At 42.7% G+C, this 15,379-nt stretch overlaps 1 protein-coding gene across 2 annotated transcripts; it reads right to left on the bottom strand.

The window, feature by feature from the left end:
- Window positions 1-3,992: 3,992 nt before the first annotated feature.
- LOC109891111 (striatin-interacting protein 1 homolog) lies at window positions 3,993-14,449 on the bottom strand. Of its 2 annotated transcripts, none has more exons than XM_020483427.2 (21): window positions 14,295-14,449; window positions 13,551-13,620; window positions 13,370-13,444; window positions 13,142-13,276; window positions 12,873-12,993; window positions 12,670-12,738; window positions 12,480-12,586; window positions 12,259-12,386; window positions 11,965-12,147; window positions 11,617-11,837; window positions 11,405-11,470; window positions 10,629-10,692; window positions 7,450-7,521; window positions 7,260-7,334; window positions 7,071-7,168; window positions 6,861-6,987; window positions 6,582-6,682; window positions 6,436-6,502; window positions 6,141-6,245; window positions 5,819-6,023; window positions 3,993-5,602 (listed from the first exon to the last, which is right to left on the bottom strand). In XM_020483427.2, the coding sequence occupies exons 1-21, from the start codon at window positions 14,403-14,405 to the stop codon at window positions 5,352-5,354; spliced, it is 2,451 nt and encodes an 816-aa protein (XP_020339016.1). In that variant the 5' UTR covers window positions 14,406-14,449; the 3' UTR covers window positions 3,993-5,351. The 2 variants fall into 2 exon arrangements, with proteins under 2 accessions (XP_020339016.1, XP_020339017.1); XM_020483428.2 differs by having other exon boundaries at window positions 3,993-5,599; window positions 14,295-14,443.
- Window positions 14,450-15,379: the final 930 nt, after the last annotated feature.

Below are 15,379 nucleotides of genomic sequence, written 5' to 3'. Positions count from 1 at the left end.
CAAAATGTTATATGAATGCCAGCAAAGCCCCTACACAACACTTAACAATGAATTAATTGCACTTTAATGGTGACAAACGGTGTCCACAAACTGTTAGGGCCTGGTTGGAAAAGCACCCAACTGTCATACTTGAGTGAAAGTAAAGATATCTTAAAAGGAAATGACTCCAGTAAAAGTGAAAGTCACCCAGTAAAATACTACTTGAGTAAAAATCTTAAAGTATTTGGTAAATGTAATTGTTAAAATGCACTTAAGTATCAAAAGTAAAAGTATAAATCATTTCAAATTCCTTATATTAAACAAACCAGATGGCACAATCTGTTTTTTAACATAAATTTACGGATAGCTAGGGGCACACCAACACTCAGACATCATTCAGAAATAAAGCATTTGTGTTTAGTGAGTCTGCCAGATCAGAGGAAGTAGAGATGACTAGGGATGTTCTCTTGATAATTGGTGAATTAGACAATTTCTCTCCTACTAAGTATTCAAAATGTAACAAGTACTTTTGGGTGTCAGGGAAAATGTATGGAGTAAAAAGTGCATCATTTTCTTTAGGAATGTAGAGAAGTAAAAAAAAAGTTTTGTCAAAAATATAAATAGTAAAGTAATGTACAAATACCACCCCAAAACTACTTAAGTAGTACTTTAAAGTATTTTACTTAAGTATTTCACACCACTACAATAAAGCTGTCCCAACATCAGAGCTTTCTTTTCAGCACCATGAATCCTTACCACTGCTACATCTGGCAATCAGCGGAACCTTGTCTGGCAGCGAAACAGTTCATTCAGACTAATTTACTGCCTTTTAAAAATACATATCTGATATGGCTGACTTGCTTAAACAAATGTGGTTTCTACTGATAATTCAGATGTACAAACTATGGCATAACGGGACGACAAGCGGATAAGAGGCCATCTGTAATTTCGATAAAGACATTAATGAGCGAGCTAGGATGGACGTAGTGAATATAACTATTTGTTCAGCACTTTTGAAATGCACAGTGACAGAATTCAGAACATGGGCCGTTCTTACAGTATTCTCCCTGTACACCAAGTCAGAACCATAGGATAAATAAAGGGGGCATAAGCAGCCAATGAAATCTCTTACAATATTTAATGATTACATTTCTCTAAAACAGGCTATAGGTTACATGTGCACGAGTGGCGACCCATTATTCAGGGCAGGTGGGGATGTTAAGCTAAAAAAGGCCTGATTCACACAGTCTCCTCTGAACACTTGATGCTGAGATGTGTCTGTTACTTGAACTCTGTGAAGCATTTATTTGGGCTGCAATCTGAGGTGCAGTTAACTCTAATGAACTAATCCTCTGCAGCAGAGTTAACTCTGGGTCTTCCTTTCCTGTGGCGGTCCTCATGAGAGCCAGTTTCATCATAGCGCTTGATGGTTTTTGCCACTGCACTTGAATAAACTTAAAAGTTCTTGAAATTTTCCAGATTGACTGACCTTCATGTCTTACAAGTAATGATGGACTGTCGTTTCTCTTTGCTTATTTGAGCTGTTCTTGCCATAATATGGACTTGGTCTTTTACCAAATAGGGCTATCTTCTGTATACTACCCCTACCTTGTCACAACACAAGTGATTGGCTCAAACGCATAAAGGTAAGAAATTCCACAAATGTACTTTTAACAAGGCACGCATGTTAATTGAAATGCATTCCAGGTGACTACCTCATGAAGCTGGTTGAGAGAATGCCAAGAGTGTGCAAAGCTGTCATCAAGGTAAAGGCTGGCTACTTCAAAGAATTTAAAATATATTTATATTTGTTTAACATTTTTTGGTTACTACATGATTGTTCCTTCATAGTTTTGATGTCTTCACAATTATTCTACAATGTAGAAAATAGTGAAAAAAAGAAAAAACCCTGGAATGAGTAGGTGTGTCCAAACTTTTGAATGGTACTGTACATGTAAACAGAGCTGAAAAGTGACTAGTGGTAGGAATATATAGATACTTATGGTAATATATACATGTAAACAGGAGTAATAGTGACCAGTAGTAGGATAAGTAGATAAATACTAATGGCAATCAATAATCAATGGATAGCAGCATAACGGAGTAATAAATCAAATCAATAATAATTTTAGCAGCAGCATAGGTTGAGTGGTTAGAGACCTATGGATGAGCATTGAGTCTGTGAAAGTGTAACTTTAGACCGTCCCCTCGCCCATACCCGGACGCGAACCAGGGACCCTCTGCACACATCACCAACAGTCACCCACGCGGAGCGTTACCCATCGCTCCGCAAAAGCCGCGGCCCTTGCAGAGCAAGGGGAACTACTACTTCAAGGTCTCAGAGCAAGTGACGTCACCGATTGAAACGTTATTTAGCGCACACCACGCTAACTAAGCTAGCCGTTTCACATCCGTTACAAAAGCAGTAGTTGTTAGCAAAAGATCACTAAACTCAGTAAAAAAAAAGAAATGACCTCTCACTGTCAACTGCGTTTATTTTCCAGCAAACTTTACATGTGTAAATATTTGTATGAACATAACAAGATTCAACAACTGAGACATAAACTGAACAAGTTCCACAGACATGTGACTAAAATAAATGGAACAATGTGTCCCTGAACAAAGGGGGGGGTTCAAAATCAAAAGTAACAGTCAGTATCTGGTGTGGCCACCAGCTGCATTAAGTGCTGCAGTGCATCTCCTCCTCATGGACAGCACCAGATTTGCCAGTTCTTGCTGTGAGATGTCACCACACTCTTCCACCAAGGCACCTGCAAGTTCCCGGACATTTCTGGGGGGGAATGGCCCTAGCCCTCACTCTCCGATCCAACAGCTCCCAGACGTGCTCAATGGGATTGAGATCCGGGCTCTTCACTGGCCATGGCAGAACACTGACATTCCTGTCTTGCAGGAAATCACGCACAGAACGAGCAGTATGGCTGGTGGCATTGTCATGTTGGAGGGTCATGTCAGGATGAGCCTGCAGGAAGGGTACCACATGAGGGAGGAGGATGTCTTCCCTGAAACGCACAGCGTTGAGATTGCCTGCAACGACAACAAGCTCAGTCCGATGATGTTGTGACACACCGCCCCAGACGATGACGGACCCTCCACCTCCAAATCGATCCCGCTCCAGAGTATAGGCCTCGGTGTAACGCTCATTCCTTCGACGATAAGCGCAAATCCGACCATCACCTCTGGTGAGACAAAACCGCGACTCATCAGTGGAGAGCACTTTTTGCCAGTCCTGTCTGGTCCAGCGACGGTGAGTTTGTGCCCATAGGTGATGTTGTTGCCGGTGATGTCTGGTGAGGACCTGCCTTACAACAGGCCTACAAGCCCTCAGTCCAGCCTCTCTCAGCCTATTGCGAATAGTCTGAGCACTGATGAGGGATTGTGCGTTCCTGGTGTAACTCTGGCAGTTGTTGCCATCCTGTACCTGTCCCGCAGGTGTGATGTTTGGATGTACCGATCCTGTGCAGGTGTTGTTACACATGGTCTGCCACTGCGAGGACGATCAGCTGTCTGTCCTGTCTCCCTGTCTTAGGCGTCTCACAGTAGACATTGCAATTTATTGCCATGGCCACATCTGCAGTCCTCATGCCTCCTTGCAGCATGCCTAAGGCTCGTTCACACCGATGAGCAGGGACCCTGGGAATCTTTCTTTTGGTGTTTTTCAGTCAATAGAAAGTCCTCTTTAGTGTCCTAAGTTTTCATAACTGTGACCTTATTGCCTCCCGTCAGTAAGCTGTTAGTGTCTTAACGACCATTCCACAGGCTCACGTTCATTAATTATTTATGGTTCATTGAACAAGCATGGGAAACAGTTTAAACCATTTACAAAGAAGATCTGTGAAGTTATTTGGATTTTTACAAATTACCTTTGAAAGACAGGATCCTGGAAAAGGGATATTTCTTTGTTTGCTGAGTTTAAGGGGAAACAAATCAAGATGTTTGACAGAAATCTGTCTTATTCCATTATATAAATAAAGCAAAAACAAGAATGACAGAGCAAGAGGGAGCATTCTTTTTATCCAGTATTTTTAGTCATACAATGTAAAACAGATTGACAAAAGCAATGATAAATAAGTTTTTTTTCCCAACATCTGTTTTCATTTCTCCATCTTAGATTTAATAACCATTATAAGAACAAAAAAAACAATAGAAGCAGCAAATAAGTATAAGCACAATGCAACTATAAAATTATCTTAAATCTGAGGAGTTATCAGGTGGGCAAAATTGTTCCCTTGAGTAAAAAAAAGAAAAGAAAAACACCTGTTAGCTTGTTAAGTGAGAACCACAAATAATAACATAGGGCTCATTTTGTTTCTTTCCTCACTCTCTCAAAAATACTGTATACACACACACACACACAATAAAGTACATTTTCCAAGTTCTTATTCAACCAGGTTGTGGAGTGCGCCAGCACGTTTTCCTGTTGCTTTAGGTTAAAACGTTAGTCTGTAAATTTAATTAAAATGTCTTAATACCAAACGGTCTCCGCCTGGGTTGCATACAGGTGTGATTCATACAAGCCAATGGACACTCAGTGCGTAGAGTAACAGTGGAACATCAAAAAGGCCTCCTCCCTTACAAACAGAACACTTTATTTTGCACTTGTTCCTAAGGGTTATCATACTATACTGTAGTGCTTGAAGGGCAAAGTACTGGGCCGCCACCCAGAAGTGGGGTTAAGTGTGTAAGAAGTCCGGAATACAAAGGGTTAACATCCCCAGCCTGGGAGGTTTGACAAGGCTGATAAGACCTATAGCACTCTGTAAAAAGGTCCAGTTCAAAACAAAAAAGGGTTCTACATGGGATAAATCTACCCCAAGGTTTCCCCAAACTTGATCCTGGACGTTTTGGTTATTGCCCTATTACTACACAGCTGATTAAACTAACCAACTCATCCTCAAGCTTTGATTATTTGAATCAGCTGTGTAGTGCTAGGGCAAAAACATGTACACAGGGGGGGCCCCAGGACCAAGTTTGGGAAACCCTGGTCTAGTGCCTGGATTCAGGGATTATAAATGATTGGTCCAACTGTGTAGGGGAAATGCAAAGGTCCACATTTAGGTGGCTTTGCTGTCGACCCTTTACCTCATAAATATAACTTAATGACTTGTTACTCCTCTCTGCATGAGGTGACAACAATGCAAGGATAAGGTTTGTTATTGGGACTCATGTCTGCATCGTTTTCACAAAGAAATGCAGTGCTCTATGAATGCTGTCTTTAAGTAACAGATATGCTTTTTCAGCAACATTTGCACTTATAGGAGGTACACTTAAAGAGGTGGGGATATAGACCATTGTTACCACCTTGGGGAGGTGTAATGAAAACCTCCTTATAGCACCACCACCCAACCCTGTTCTCATTGCAGTAGCTCTTCCCAGGATATTGGCTTGGAGAAGACCTCTCGCTCCAGCCAGAGGTCATAGTTCATCTGGAAGTCCTCCGGCAGGTCGACACGCTGTCCCAGAACGCTCTGCAGGCAGTTGTCCACGGGCAGGAAGTCAGGGTTGCTCTGGTTGTTGTCGTAGCGGCGGCTGTTGAAGCGCTCAATGTTGGCACGCAGAGCACACTCCTCTGCCTGGAAGTCCCAGGGCCGCGCATCCAGGTCTGCTGTCAAAGAAACATGGAAGCTCATTACTTGGGGTAATGGGGTAACTTGACAAACGTAGGGGTGCTTACATTTAGCAGTTCACAGTCATTGTGGGGAAATGTTTCACGGTTACGTCTATGATAGCAGCTATGAGGCTCCCAATCATATCATGTCAATCACTGACTGAAAAACTCAATGGGCTTTTTCTGGGTCGATTTGTGTTGACAGCGACTCACCGTTACCGTAGGCCCAATCGTCATTGAGGCGATGGCGGACCTTCTGGTAGATGGCAGACATGGTCTTCATGTTGCTCTTCCTCCACTGGCGGCCCAAGTACTTGGTTTGCACTTTGAGCAGCTTGAGGACATACAGCTGCATCATGGCCTGTTTGACCTTCAGCGCCCTCTTCAGGATAGGTGCAGACTTGAACACCACCAGCATCTGACAGAGAGAAGTGCAAGGTATGAAATTATGATCTAAAAGAATCGCAGACTGATGTCTCTCCTAGTGAATAAGAATAACTCTGCATTGTTTTGGGTGGGTGGGTCTCTCCCTCACCATGGTTCTGGAGTGCTTCCACTTGGTCAGCTTGTTCAGAATCCTCAACAGGTTGATACAGGAGAACAGGTTCCTCCAGCAGAACTGGTTAATGTCTCCAGCCTCCTGAAGAACACAGACAAACCAACCAATTGGTACCAACACCTCACCTCCAATGTTTGACTACTGTAACACTTCCATTAGGTACCCTGGTGTTTTCCTCACCTCTTCAACAACATTTCCTAGGTGTTTAAGTTCAGCAGCTCATATTACAATAAGTATTTCAATTATGTGAGGGATGGAGTGTGCAACTTACCAAACTCTCTGCAGTAAGTTCCGGAAGGTCATGCACCACACAGTAAGGGAAGTCCAGCACAGAAATACTGCAGGAGATAGAATGAGAAAGGTCACAGAACTTCTTGATCATCTGAGTCTTGAAATGGCTCAAATCCACCAACGTACCTGTTCTTGGCTGTGATGTAAGACATGATGTTCTGGTTGAAGAACTTGAGAATGAGAGGAATACAGTTGGCAAACACCAGGTGCTGAGCCATGTACTCAAACTGTTGAAAAAAATCCCACAAGAAACTGAAGGGTAAGGCAAGGTAAGAACATTCACAAGTTTGAGGTGCTTGTGAGAAATGACCACTCCTATTAAGTGGTTGTCAATACTTGGTAGATGAGGCTAAGTCAGAGTTTGACTGTATTTGGTGGCAGTGGTTGAGTGTGGGTTGCCAGTACCTGGTAGATGTGATTGAGTTTGAAGTGTTTGAGAAGCAGCAGCAGGATGGCAGAGATGGCCTTAACAATGATCTCCTTGTGGCGGTTAACATCTACACCGAGCTTCATGCTCTGGAGCACCGTGGTCCTGCAGATACAGTATCAAATCAAACCCTTTCAATTGGAGCTCAACTGAATACAGCTCCCTTTCAAAACGAACAGTTGACTCACGGCATCTCCTCAGGCAGCACATCTGCCAGGATGTTGATGGAGTCTGTCTTGGCCTTGGAGGTGGGGGCTGCAGCCAGCAGGATCTTCAGCAGGGCAATCTGATAGGGAGAAGAGTCACAGGTCAATTTTACCAGGGGTTTAGAGGTCATAGAAATGTTCATCAGCATACAAGGGGAGCAGAACACTCACCATGTACTGAGGCAAGCTGGGAAGAATGCCCTGGTATAGCAGCTCAGTGGAGCACATCTCCACATCCTCTTCCCCCTATAAACAAACACAATAATAAAAAAATAAATAAACACTTGTTGCCCTTTCTCTTGGACAGTAATATTCCTGCATATATCCCAGTGATAGGTCAGTGATATGCATTGGCACTCACCCCTGACAATGGAGTTTTCTGAAACTCATCCTCCTTGGCAATCTGAATCTCAGCTATAGAGATGTACTTATGCTGCAAGGAAATGGAGAACACTGTCACGGTCTTCCCACTACCAGTGGTGAGATCCCTCTCTCATCACCTCACACCACCCATCCCGCAACAGTGCCAGAGAGACTGGGGGATGATAAACATGCCCCTCAAAATCCCAGTGACCAGGCCATTGATAGGGTGCTAGGGTCAGGTTGCTAGAGGGCCAGACACCTGACAGCCTTTCAAAGGTCAGAGACTCTTCAGTTTCTCTCCAAGTGGACATGTGTAATGGAGTGAGTGGACAAAGTTGAGTTGGTTTGCGGTTCCAATCTGTATTGTTAGTTGTTCATAGTAGTTGTGCTAGGTGTTATACAGTCCTTTTTGTACATCCCTATCCCCCTAGAATCGATGTCCACGCAGAAATCGAATTACCATAATCAAAATCTTCCATAAAAAGCTGTCTATTTAAGTTATAGATATGGTTTTCTGCATGGGCTGCGTCTCAATCCGCCAATGTAGGCCTTCCACATCTGCTGTGGAAGGTGGCAGAGCAACAGTGGTGTTTCTTAGACCAGGGCACATCACAAAAAAAAAAAAAAAAACGGTCTTCTCACAAAAACGTCTAGCATCCGAACGGTTTGGGCTACTAACTATACTGAACAAAAATACAAAAGCAACATGTAAAGTGTTGGACCCATGTTTCTTGAGCTGAAATAAAATATTCTAGAAATGCTCCATACACACAAAAACGTTCTCAAATTTGGTTCACATCCCTATTAGTGAGCATTTCTCATTTGCCAAGATTATGTCACACCTGTCAGGTGGATGAATTTCAAGAAGCTGATTAAACAGCATGATCATTACACAGGTGCACCTTGTGCCGGGGACAATAAAAGCCACTAAAATGTGGAGTTGTGTCACACAACGCCACAGATGTATCAAAAATGAATGACTTGCCTAGTTAAATAAAGGTTACATCAAGTTGAGGGAGTGGGCAATTGGCATGCTGGCTGCAGCAATGTCCACCAGAGATGTTGCCAGAGAATTTAATGTTTAATTCTGTACCATCAGCCTCCTCAAACCACGTGTAACCTCACCAGCCCAGGACCTTCAGATGTCTTCTTCACCTGCGTGATCATCTGAGACCAACCATCCAGACAGCTGATTATACTGAGGAGTATTTTGGTGTGTAATAAAGCCCTTTTGTGGGGAAAAACATATTTTGTTTGGCTGGGCCAGGCACTCCAGTGGGTGGGCCTGGCTCCCAAGTGGGTGGGCCTATGCCCCCCCCCCAGTCCTATCAATGGCTGCTCACCTGCCCAGTTAACTGAAATTCATAGATTAGGGCCTAATGAATTTATTTCAATTGACTGATTTCCTTATATGAACTGTAACTCAGTCAAATCTTTGAAATTGTTGCATGTTGCATTTATATTTTTGTTCAGTGTAAGACAGTGCCTTCAGAAATTATTCATGCCCCTCAAACTTTATTTGCCACATGTGCCGAATACAACAAGTGTAGACTTTACCACATTTTGTTGCATTACAGCCTGAATTCAAAATGGGTTAAATATATATTTTTCTCTCACCAATCTATACCCGATAATGACAATGTCAATTTTTTTTTGCCATTCTTGCATATTTATTGGAAATGAAATATAGAAGCATCTTATTTCCATTTCACATGACTGGGCAGGTGCACAGCCATTGGTATTCACACCCGAGTCAATAAAATGAATTGCTTTGCCACATCTTCCTCCGGTAACTGAGTTAGGAAAGACACCTGTATCAATACACCCAGTGACTGGGTGTATTGATACACCATACAAAGTGTAACTAATAACTTCACCATGCTCAAAGGGATATTCAATGTCTGCTTTTTTACCCATTTACCAATAGGTGACCTTCTATGCTAGGCACTGGAAAACCTCCCTGATCTTTGTGGTTGAACCTGTGTTTGAAATTCATTGCTCGACTAAGGGACCTTACAGAATTGTGTGTGGGGTACAGAGATGAGGTAGTCAATCAACAATCATGTTAAAATACCATTATTGTACACAGATTGAGTTTATGCAACTTGTGAGTTAAGCAAATATTTACTCCTGAAGTTATTTAGGCTTTCCAACAGAGGTTGAATACTTATTGATTCAAGAGATTTTTTCCCCCCCAAGACAATTTAGAAAAAACACAATGCCACTTTGAAATAGGGTATTGTGTGTAGGCCAGTGAAAAAAACATATTTAATATATTTAAAATCAAGGTTGTAACAACAAAATATAGAGTGTGTGAATACCTTCTGAAGGCACTATATGACCCCACTATAGAAAGCTGAGACTCTCCCAAAATAGATGATTCTCTCAGCTTCCCACAAGTGTCACGGGACTCATCTGAAGTTGGTCCCGCCAATGTGCCAACTTCTGTCTGTAGAATTCAAACGTTTTGAGCTACAAACTAATGACGCCATCATCTCAAGCCTAGATTCTCACCAACATGTTGATTTGTTCTATGACGCCCAAAAGCTTCACAAGACTCATCAAAACGTAACCCGGAACTGTTATTATTATTATTATTATTTTTAAATGAATGGAAGAATGGAAGTAGTGTTGAGCAAGAAAAAGGGGTTAAATATGGGTCCCACTTTACAATATACTTCCTTTTGACTGTTTTTCCATGCATGAATATTATTCAACGTGTTTCTATGGGCTGAACGCAGTAAGGCAAAACTCAGCATTATATAAAATCTGTTAAATCAAATAGCAAAATGATCCTTGGTATGACATATTAAAACAATTTCACATTAGCTTAGTAGAACCTCCCCCAACCAAATGCATAGACTTTAGCGGGATAACAATAATATTGCTTGTGCTACTGTATCCAATTACCCATTCATTGTATTGCTATCTGTATATATTCATTCATATCATCTCTTTGTACAGAACCACATCCAACTCATATCCTCTGGAAATTAAGTTCTCAATTGTGTGACACTGAGGTTGCCCTATTCTTCTGAATAATAACGTGTCAGTGAGTCACAGACCAGCCCAACTTGAGCCGCTCTCTTTCAGGCACAATGCAGGATTATTAAGCAAGAACTAGAACATCTACCCTTGTTTAACAATGCATGAGACATGTTGAGAACTGCATAATACCTGCTTCAATGTTCTGATGCTTTCATGGATGGGTCTGGGTAGGCCGACAACTGTATCGGTGTCACTGCAATACAAATAACCACGAAATCTAGGTCAAGGATCCTCGACAGGAAACTACTTTTGAAGACGAATAGTAAATCTCTGTTATTAAAGGGATACTTCAAGATTTGGGCAATGAGCTTGTGGATATCATTTTTATTTATCTGCGTCCAGTATGTAGGAAGTTAAGAGGTAGTTTCACGAGCCAATGCTAACTAGCATTAGTGCAATGACTGGAAGACTATGGTTTGCGCTAGCGCCAGTTAGCAACTTCCTTCAAACACAGAAACATAAAATTGGTATGCACAAGTTCATCTGACCGTGGGTAAGTAGATAAAGGGCCTCGTTGCCAAAATCCCGTAGTATCCTCTTGGGCGACACAACCAAATTCACATAGAAAAGTGTGTTATAGATCTGTTATTCGCATCGAAAGCAAGTCTAAGAAGCGGTAGATCTGTTCTATGTGAGCTATTTCTATACTTCCCGTTCTCAAGTTTTGCACCTTTTACTTTCGGTTTTGTACACCAGCTTCAAACAGCTGAAAATTATGTATTTTTGGTTCTGGAAAATATATTTCACAGCGCTTTAGAGGGAACAATAATATTCTACTGTACTTGCTTGTTTTGTCACAAAAAAATTAAGTTAACCATTACAATTTTAGCAATCTGGAAATGGCAGAGCGATTTCTGCATAGTGCATCTTTAAATTAAGAAAATAAAAACACCAATTGAACTTACTTTCCAAGCGTATAGCCAATAAATTTGCTTCTACTTGATTCCAGGAAATGTTCTATGTCCTTTTCCCTGTAAAAGCAAACAAAACAAAAATAGTCATACACTTTTAGGCACATTATACAAGACACATAAAACCAAAGTACATCTAAAGACACAGCATTATCTGTAGCAAATGGTCTTCTTGAGGTCTCCCTCAGAAGTACCCTGCACCGTACCTGACTTTGGGTGCCCAGGGCAGACCCTTGGGGAAGTTCACCCTCTCTGAGGGGGGGTGTGGGATGGGCGGGGGCATGACCTCATCCCGCTCCATGGGAAAAGGCTCCACCTCCATGGAGTTGTCATTGTCATCGTTGTCATCCTCATCTTCACGAGGGTCATCTGACTTGTAGGGGTCCTTCTCATTGAAGGCATCCAGGTTGTCCTGTTTTGTCAGGGACTAATGGAGAGGAAAGGGTACTTTTCATATGAGCCTGACAATGTTACATTGAGCAGGTGTCAAACAGGGGGCTGCCTTCACTTTGTTGCCTTGCATTGAGATTTAATTCAGGCACGGTAGAGGTTACCTTGTGTTCACGACGTGCCCGTTTCTGCTGCTGTTCGATGAGGTCAGAGGCAGAAGCTGGAGGCGATGCTGCCCTCATGCTCCTGATGACCCGGATGCTGTCCTCTGGGAGGGGGGGCAAGCGCAGATGCTCTCGCTTACGCACCTTAATGTTCTGGAGCTGTTCAAACCCCCCGAGGGTGAACTGGAGAAGATGAGAAGACATGTTGTAAGAGACTAATATATATGCCAGCCAAAAGTACCTGGCTAACACAATAGCCAAAATCAGCTAAATAAGATAAAATCCCTCTCTCACCAGTATGCTCTTCCACAGCAGCAGAAGAACCTTCTTCATGGGGAAGTGGGGTGCGTGGCCACTGCAGAATTTGGTCACCATGCCAAAAAGCATGACAGAGATGGGCTCATTGTTGTACAGAGGAGAGCCTGGGAGAGAGAGGGGGGAAAGAGCAAAGACTATAGTCCAAAATTACTCCTCTACAAAACCCTTCTATCTAATAAAAACACACACACTCTTACCCAGCTCTGTTTTAAAGGTCTCCCTGGTGGCCCTCCACTCAGGTGAGTCAGCTGGGTCCTCCTGCTGGATGGTCTCCACCATCAGATACATGATGTTGAGCAGCACCCTGAGGAACACTAGCATCAGAGGACTCCAATACACTTGTGTATAACTATATAGAGCTGCAGGAAAGTCTGTGTGTATTCTTACCTGAGGTCTGTGCTGTCAGCCAAGGAGATTGCTGGCTTTCTGACTGCACTGCTACAGGCAGCACTGTTACTGAGAGCAAAGAAACAGAGGAGAGAGAGAGGAGAGAAAGAAGAATCAGCTACCTGATTTTGACAACATTTTGTATAGCAAATAATTTCATCCCAAAAACAATGACATCTCACTGATTTGTAGTTCCAACTTACTCAACCTCCATGTTGAGCAGCTCCACCAGAGCAGTGAAGGTGCCAACATCCAGCAGCAGGAAGATGTTGTACCTCATCCATTGCTGCACTTCTGCCTCAGAGCTGCACTCTGCAAATGTCCCTGTAGAGCCACAGATAGGAAACATGACTTAAGTGCTGAAACATTGTTTGCTGGCTGCCTCACTATAAAAACATATGACAACAGCTACCTCTTCACAGGCTTCCTTAGTCAACTTATGCTGCTAAAGCCTTGAGAGCTGATGACCTACCCTGAGCCATGTAAAGGATGGCCCTGGCCACCTTCAGTCTCTTCTCCCTGGTGATCACCTCCAGGCCGTCCAGTAGACGCATGGCGTGAGCTCTGTGTTGAGACACATCCAGCTCAGTCCATTTATCATCAGACACTGAGACAGGGCAGGAACAAAACACACTCAGTCAGAGGTACTATATAAGCACACTGGAGGAAGACAACGCATTCAAGTCGATAAGGTATGTACCATGAATTCGGAATTCCTCCTCAAAGCATTTTCTGTTGAGAAGAAATTCTGGTCCTTCAGTGTAACTGTATAGCTCTGGAGAAGATAAGTAGGCAAAGTTGGTACCAAATTCACAAGAGAATACGTCATAGAGGTCACCATTTAAAAAAATAATAAAGGAGGTTGTCCAGAAATACCTCACCTGACAGTTCAGCAGACCACTTGTCTGTATCTGCATACTCAAACTCGAGGTCTGGAGACTCAGAGAAGCCCTATGTCGGAACACAGACAAAAATACACTACTGTATTGCTATTTCAGACCACAAAGAGACGAAAATGTGGGCACATTCCAATGTCCGTAGTATTTTTATTTAGGGAAATATTGTTTTAAGTTTGCAGCCAGATGGAGCAAGTCCATTGCATTTGGATTTGACAGTATTCAATACAGTGAACTCATAGTAGGCTGTAGGATCAAGGGTGTTTGAAATGTCAAGTATCCCTGTTGTACGCTTTAGACACCCCCTGGGGGGGTATTAGGGATCCGAAGTGCCCTAATAGTGTAATATATAATAGTGTAACATATCTACTATAGTAACGAGTTCTGAATAGCAGAAGGCTTGAGCTATATTTAAACAGAAGCTGGATAGCTATTGCAAGTAGCAAACTACTGTAGCAAACGTTACCTAGCTAGCTAACAGGTAGCGTTGGACAAGTGGCAGTTCCGTGTTCAGGGTTAACAATTCTGAAAGCGAGACACAATTCTTGACTAGCTTACTGTTGGTCATCAGAACAGTTGTAATGGGTGAAAACGGACCACGGGATAAATAAATTCTAGTTAGCATGTATCGGCTAACGCGCTAGCTACCGTTCGGCTTGTTGCTAGCACAAAACATGCATTTATGATGCAGAACGTAATACAGTAAACCAGTATTTTTTTTGTTCTTACCTCCGAGTCTTTTCTTTGATTACGGACAAATTCACCCCTACTTTTGTTGGGTAACATAGCCCTCTGTTTATTGTTAACAATCAATCCACCAACATTACCACCAACATCCATGTTTGATTGACCTTTTTTGTGTGGATTTCCGGATGACGAGACGCATACTTTCTTCTTCTTCGTGTGAATTTCAGGCCGACTAGACACTGTGTTGAGTACTGCTGCCTTTTGCAGGTTGGAACCCCTTCTTTCAAAACTCCATGTAGATCTTATGCACTAAATTCTCTCACACACCAATATTTTTATGCTGCTGCAACTACCACATCAATTTCCGCTCCATGAGTGCAGTGCAGTTGATCACCATGGCTATAAACACAAGAAATCCAACCTTAATAAAACCCCATCTTCTCTAGATCTTTCTCTTCAGGCCTACTCACTGGGGGGGTGGCAATCTCAATGTGTCTCTCTCATACAGGGCACTTCGGATCCTCAGTTGTATGGGCACCCCCACAGTTTACACAAAGTGATTTCTCAACCCCAACTTCACACTAAAGGTCAAACCAAACCCGAATGCCAAGACCCGAAAACCCTAACCTTTTCCTTGGGTCCGGGTCGGGTCCTGTCTGATTGTCATCAGGTCTATGTAAACTAGCTGATAGTCCTGAGTGGACACAAATGGACCCGACCACAGCTCTGCATAGTCTATAGCATATTTATTTTATGTGAATAAGGTGAATTTATTGACTTATAGAAGACCTAACCAACAGATAAAGACATTTGTTAACCAGAAGAGCAACTAGGATGATAGACATAGTTTTTTTGTCACTCGGTTCTTGTCTAGACCCGTCGTCGTGTCCATTAGGGTTTGGGTCTGAATGTTCTCTGGTCCGTTCGAGTCTGGGTCCCCCCTTTAAAAAAAAGATTGAGTTCTGGTCTGATTGTCCTCGGGTCCGGGTCCAATTGTTTTGACCCGAGAAGACCAATACTTCACACTCCCTCTGACTATGCCCTCCTGCACACTTTTCACATTGTGGAATCTCCCTTCTACATACTGCTGCCACATGTCCAAATCCTTGGCACTTAGAGCATCGTAG

Source organism: Oncorhynchus kisutch, linkage group LG5 (genome assembly GCF_002021735.2).
Source record: "Oncorhynchus kisutch isolate 150728-3 linkage group LG5, Okis_V2, whole genome shotgun sequence".
NCBI classification, from domain to species: Eukaryota; Metazoa; Chordata; class Actinopteri; order Salmoniformes; family Salmonidae; genus Oncorhynchus; species Oncorhynchus kisutch.
Note: the sequence above shows the minus strand (reverse complement) of the source record. Positions and strands in the feature narration are given on the sequence as shown.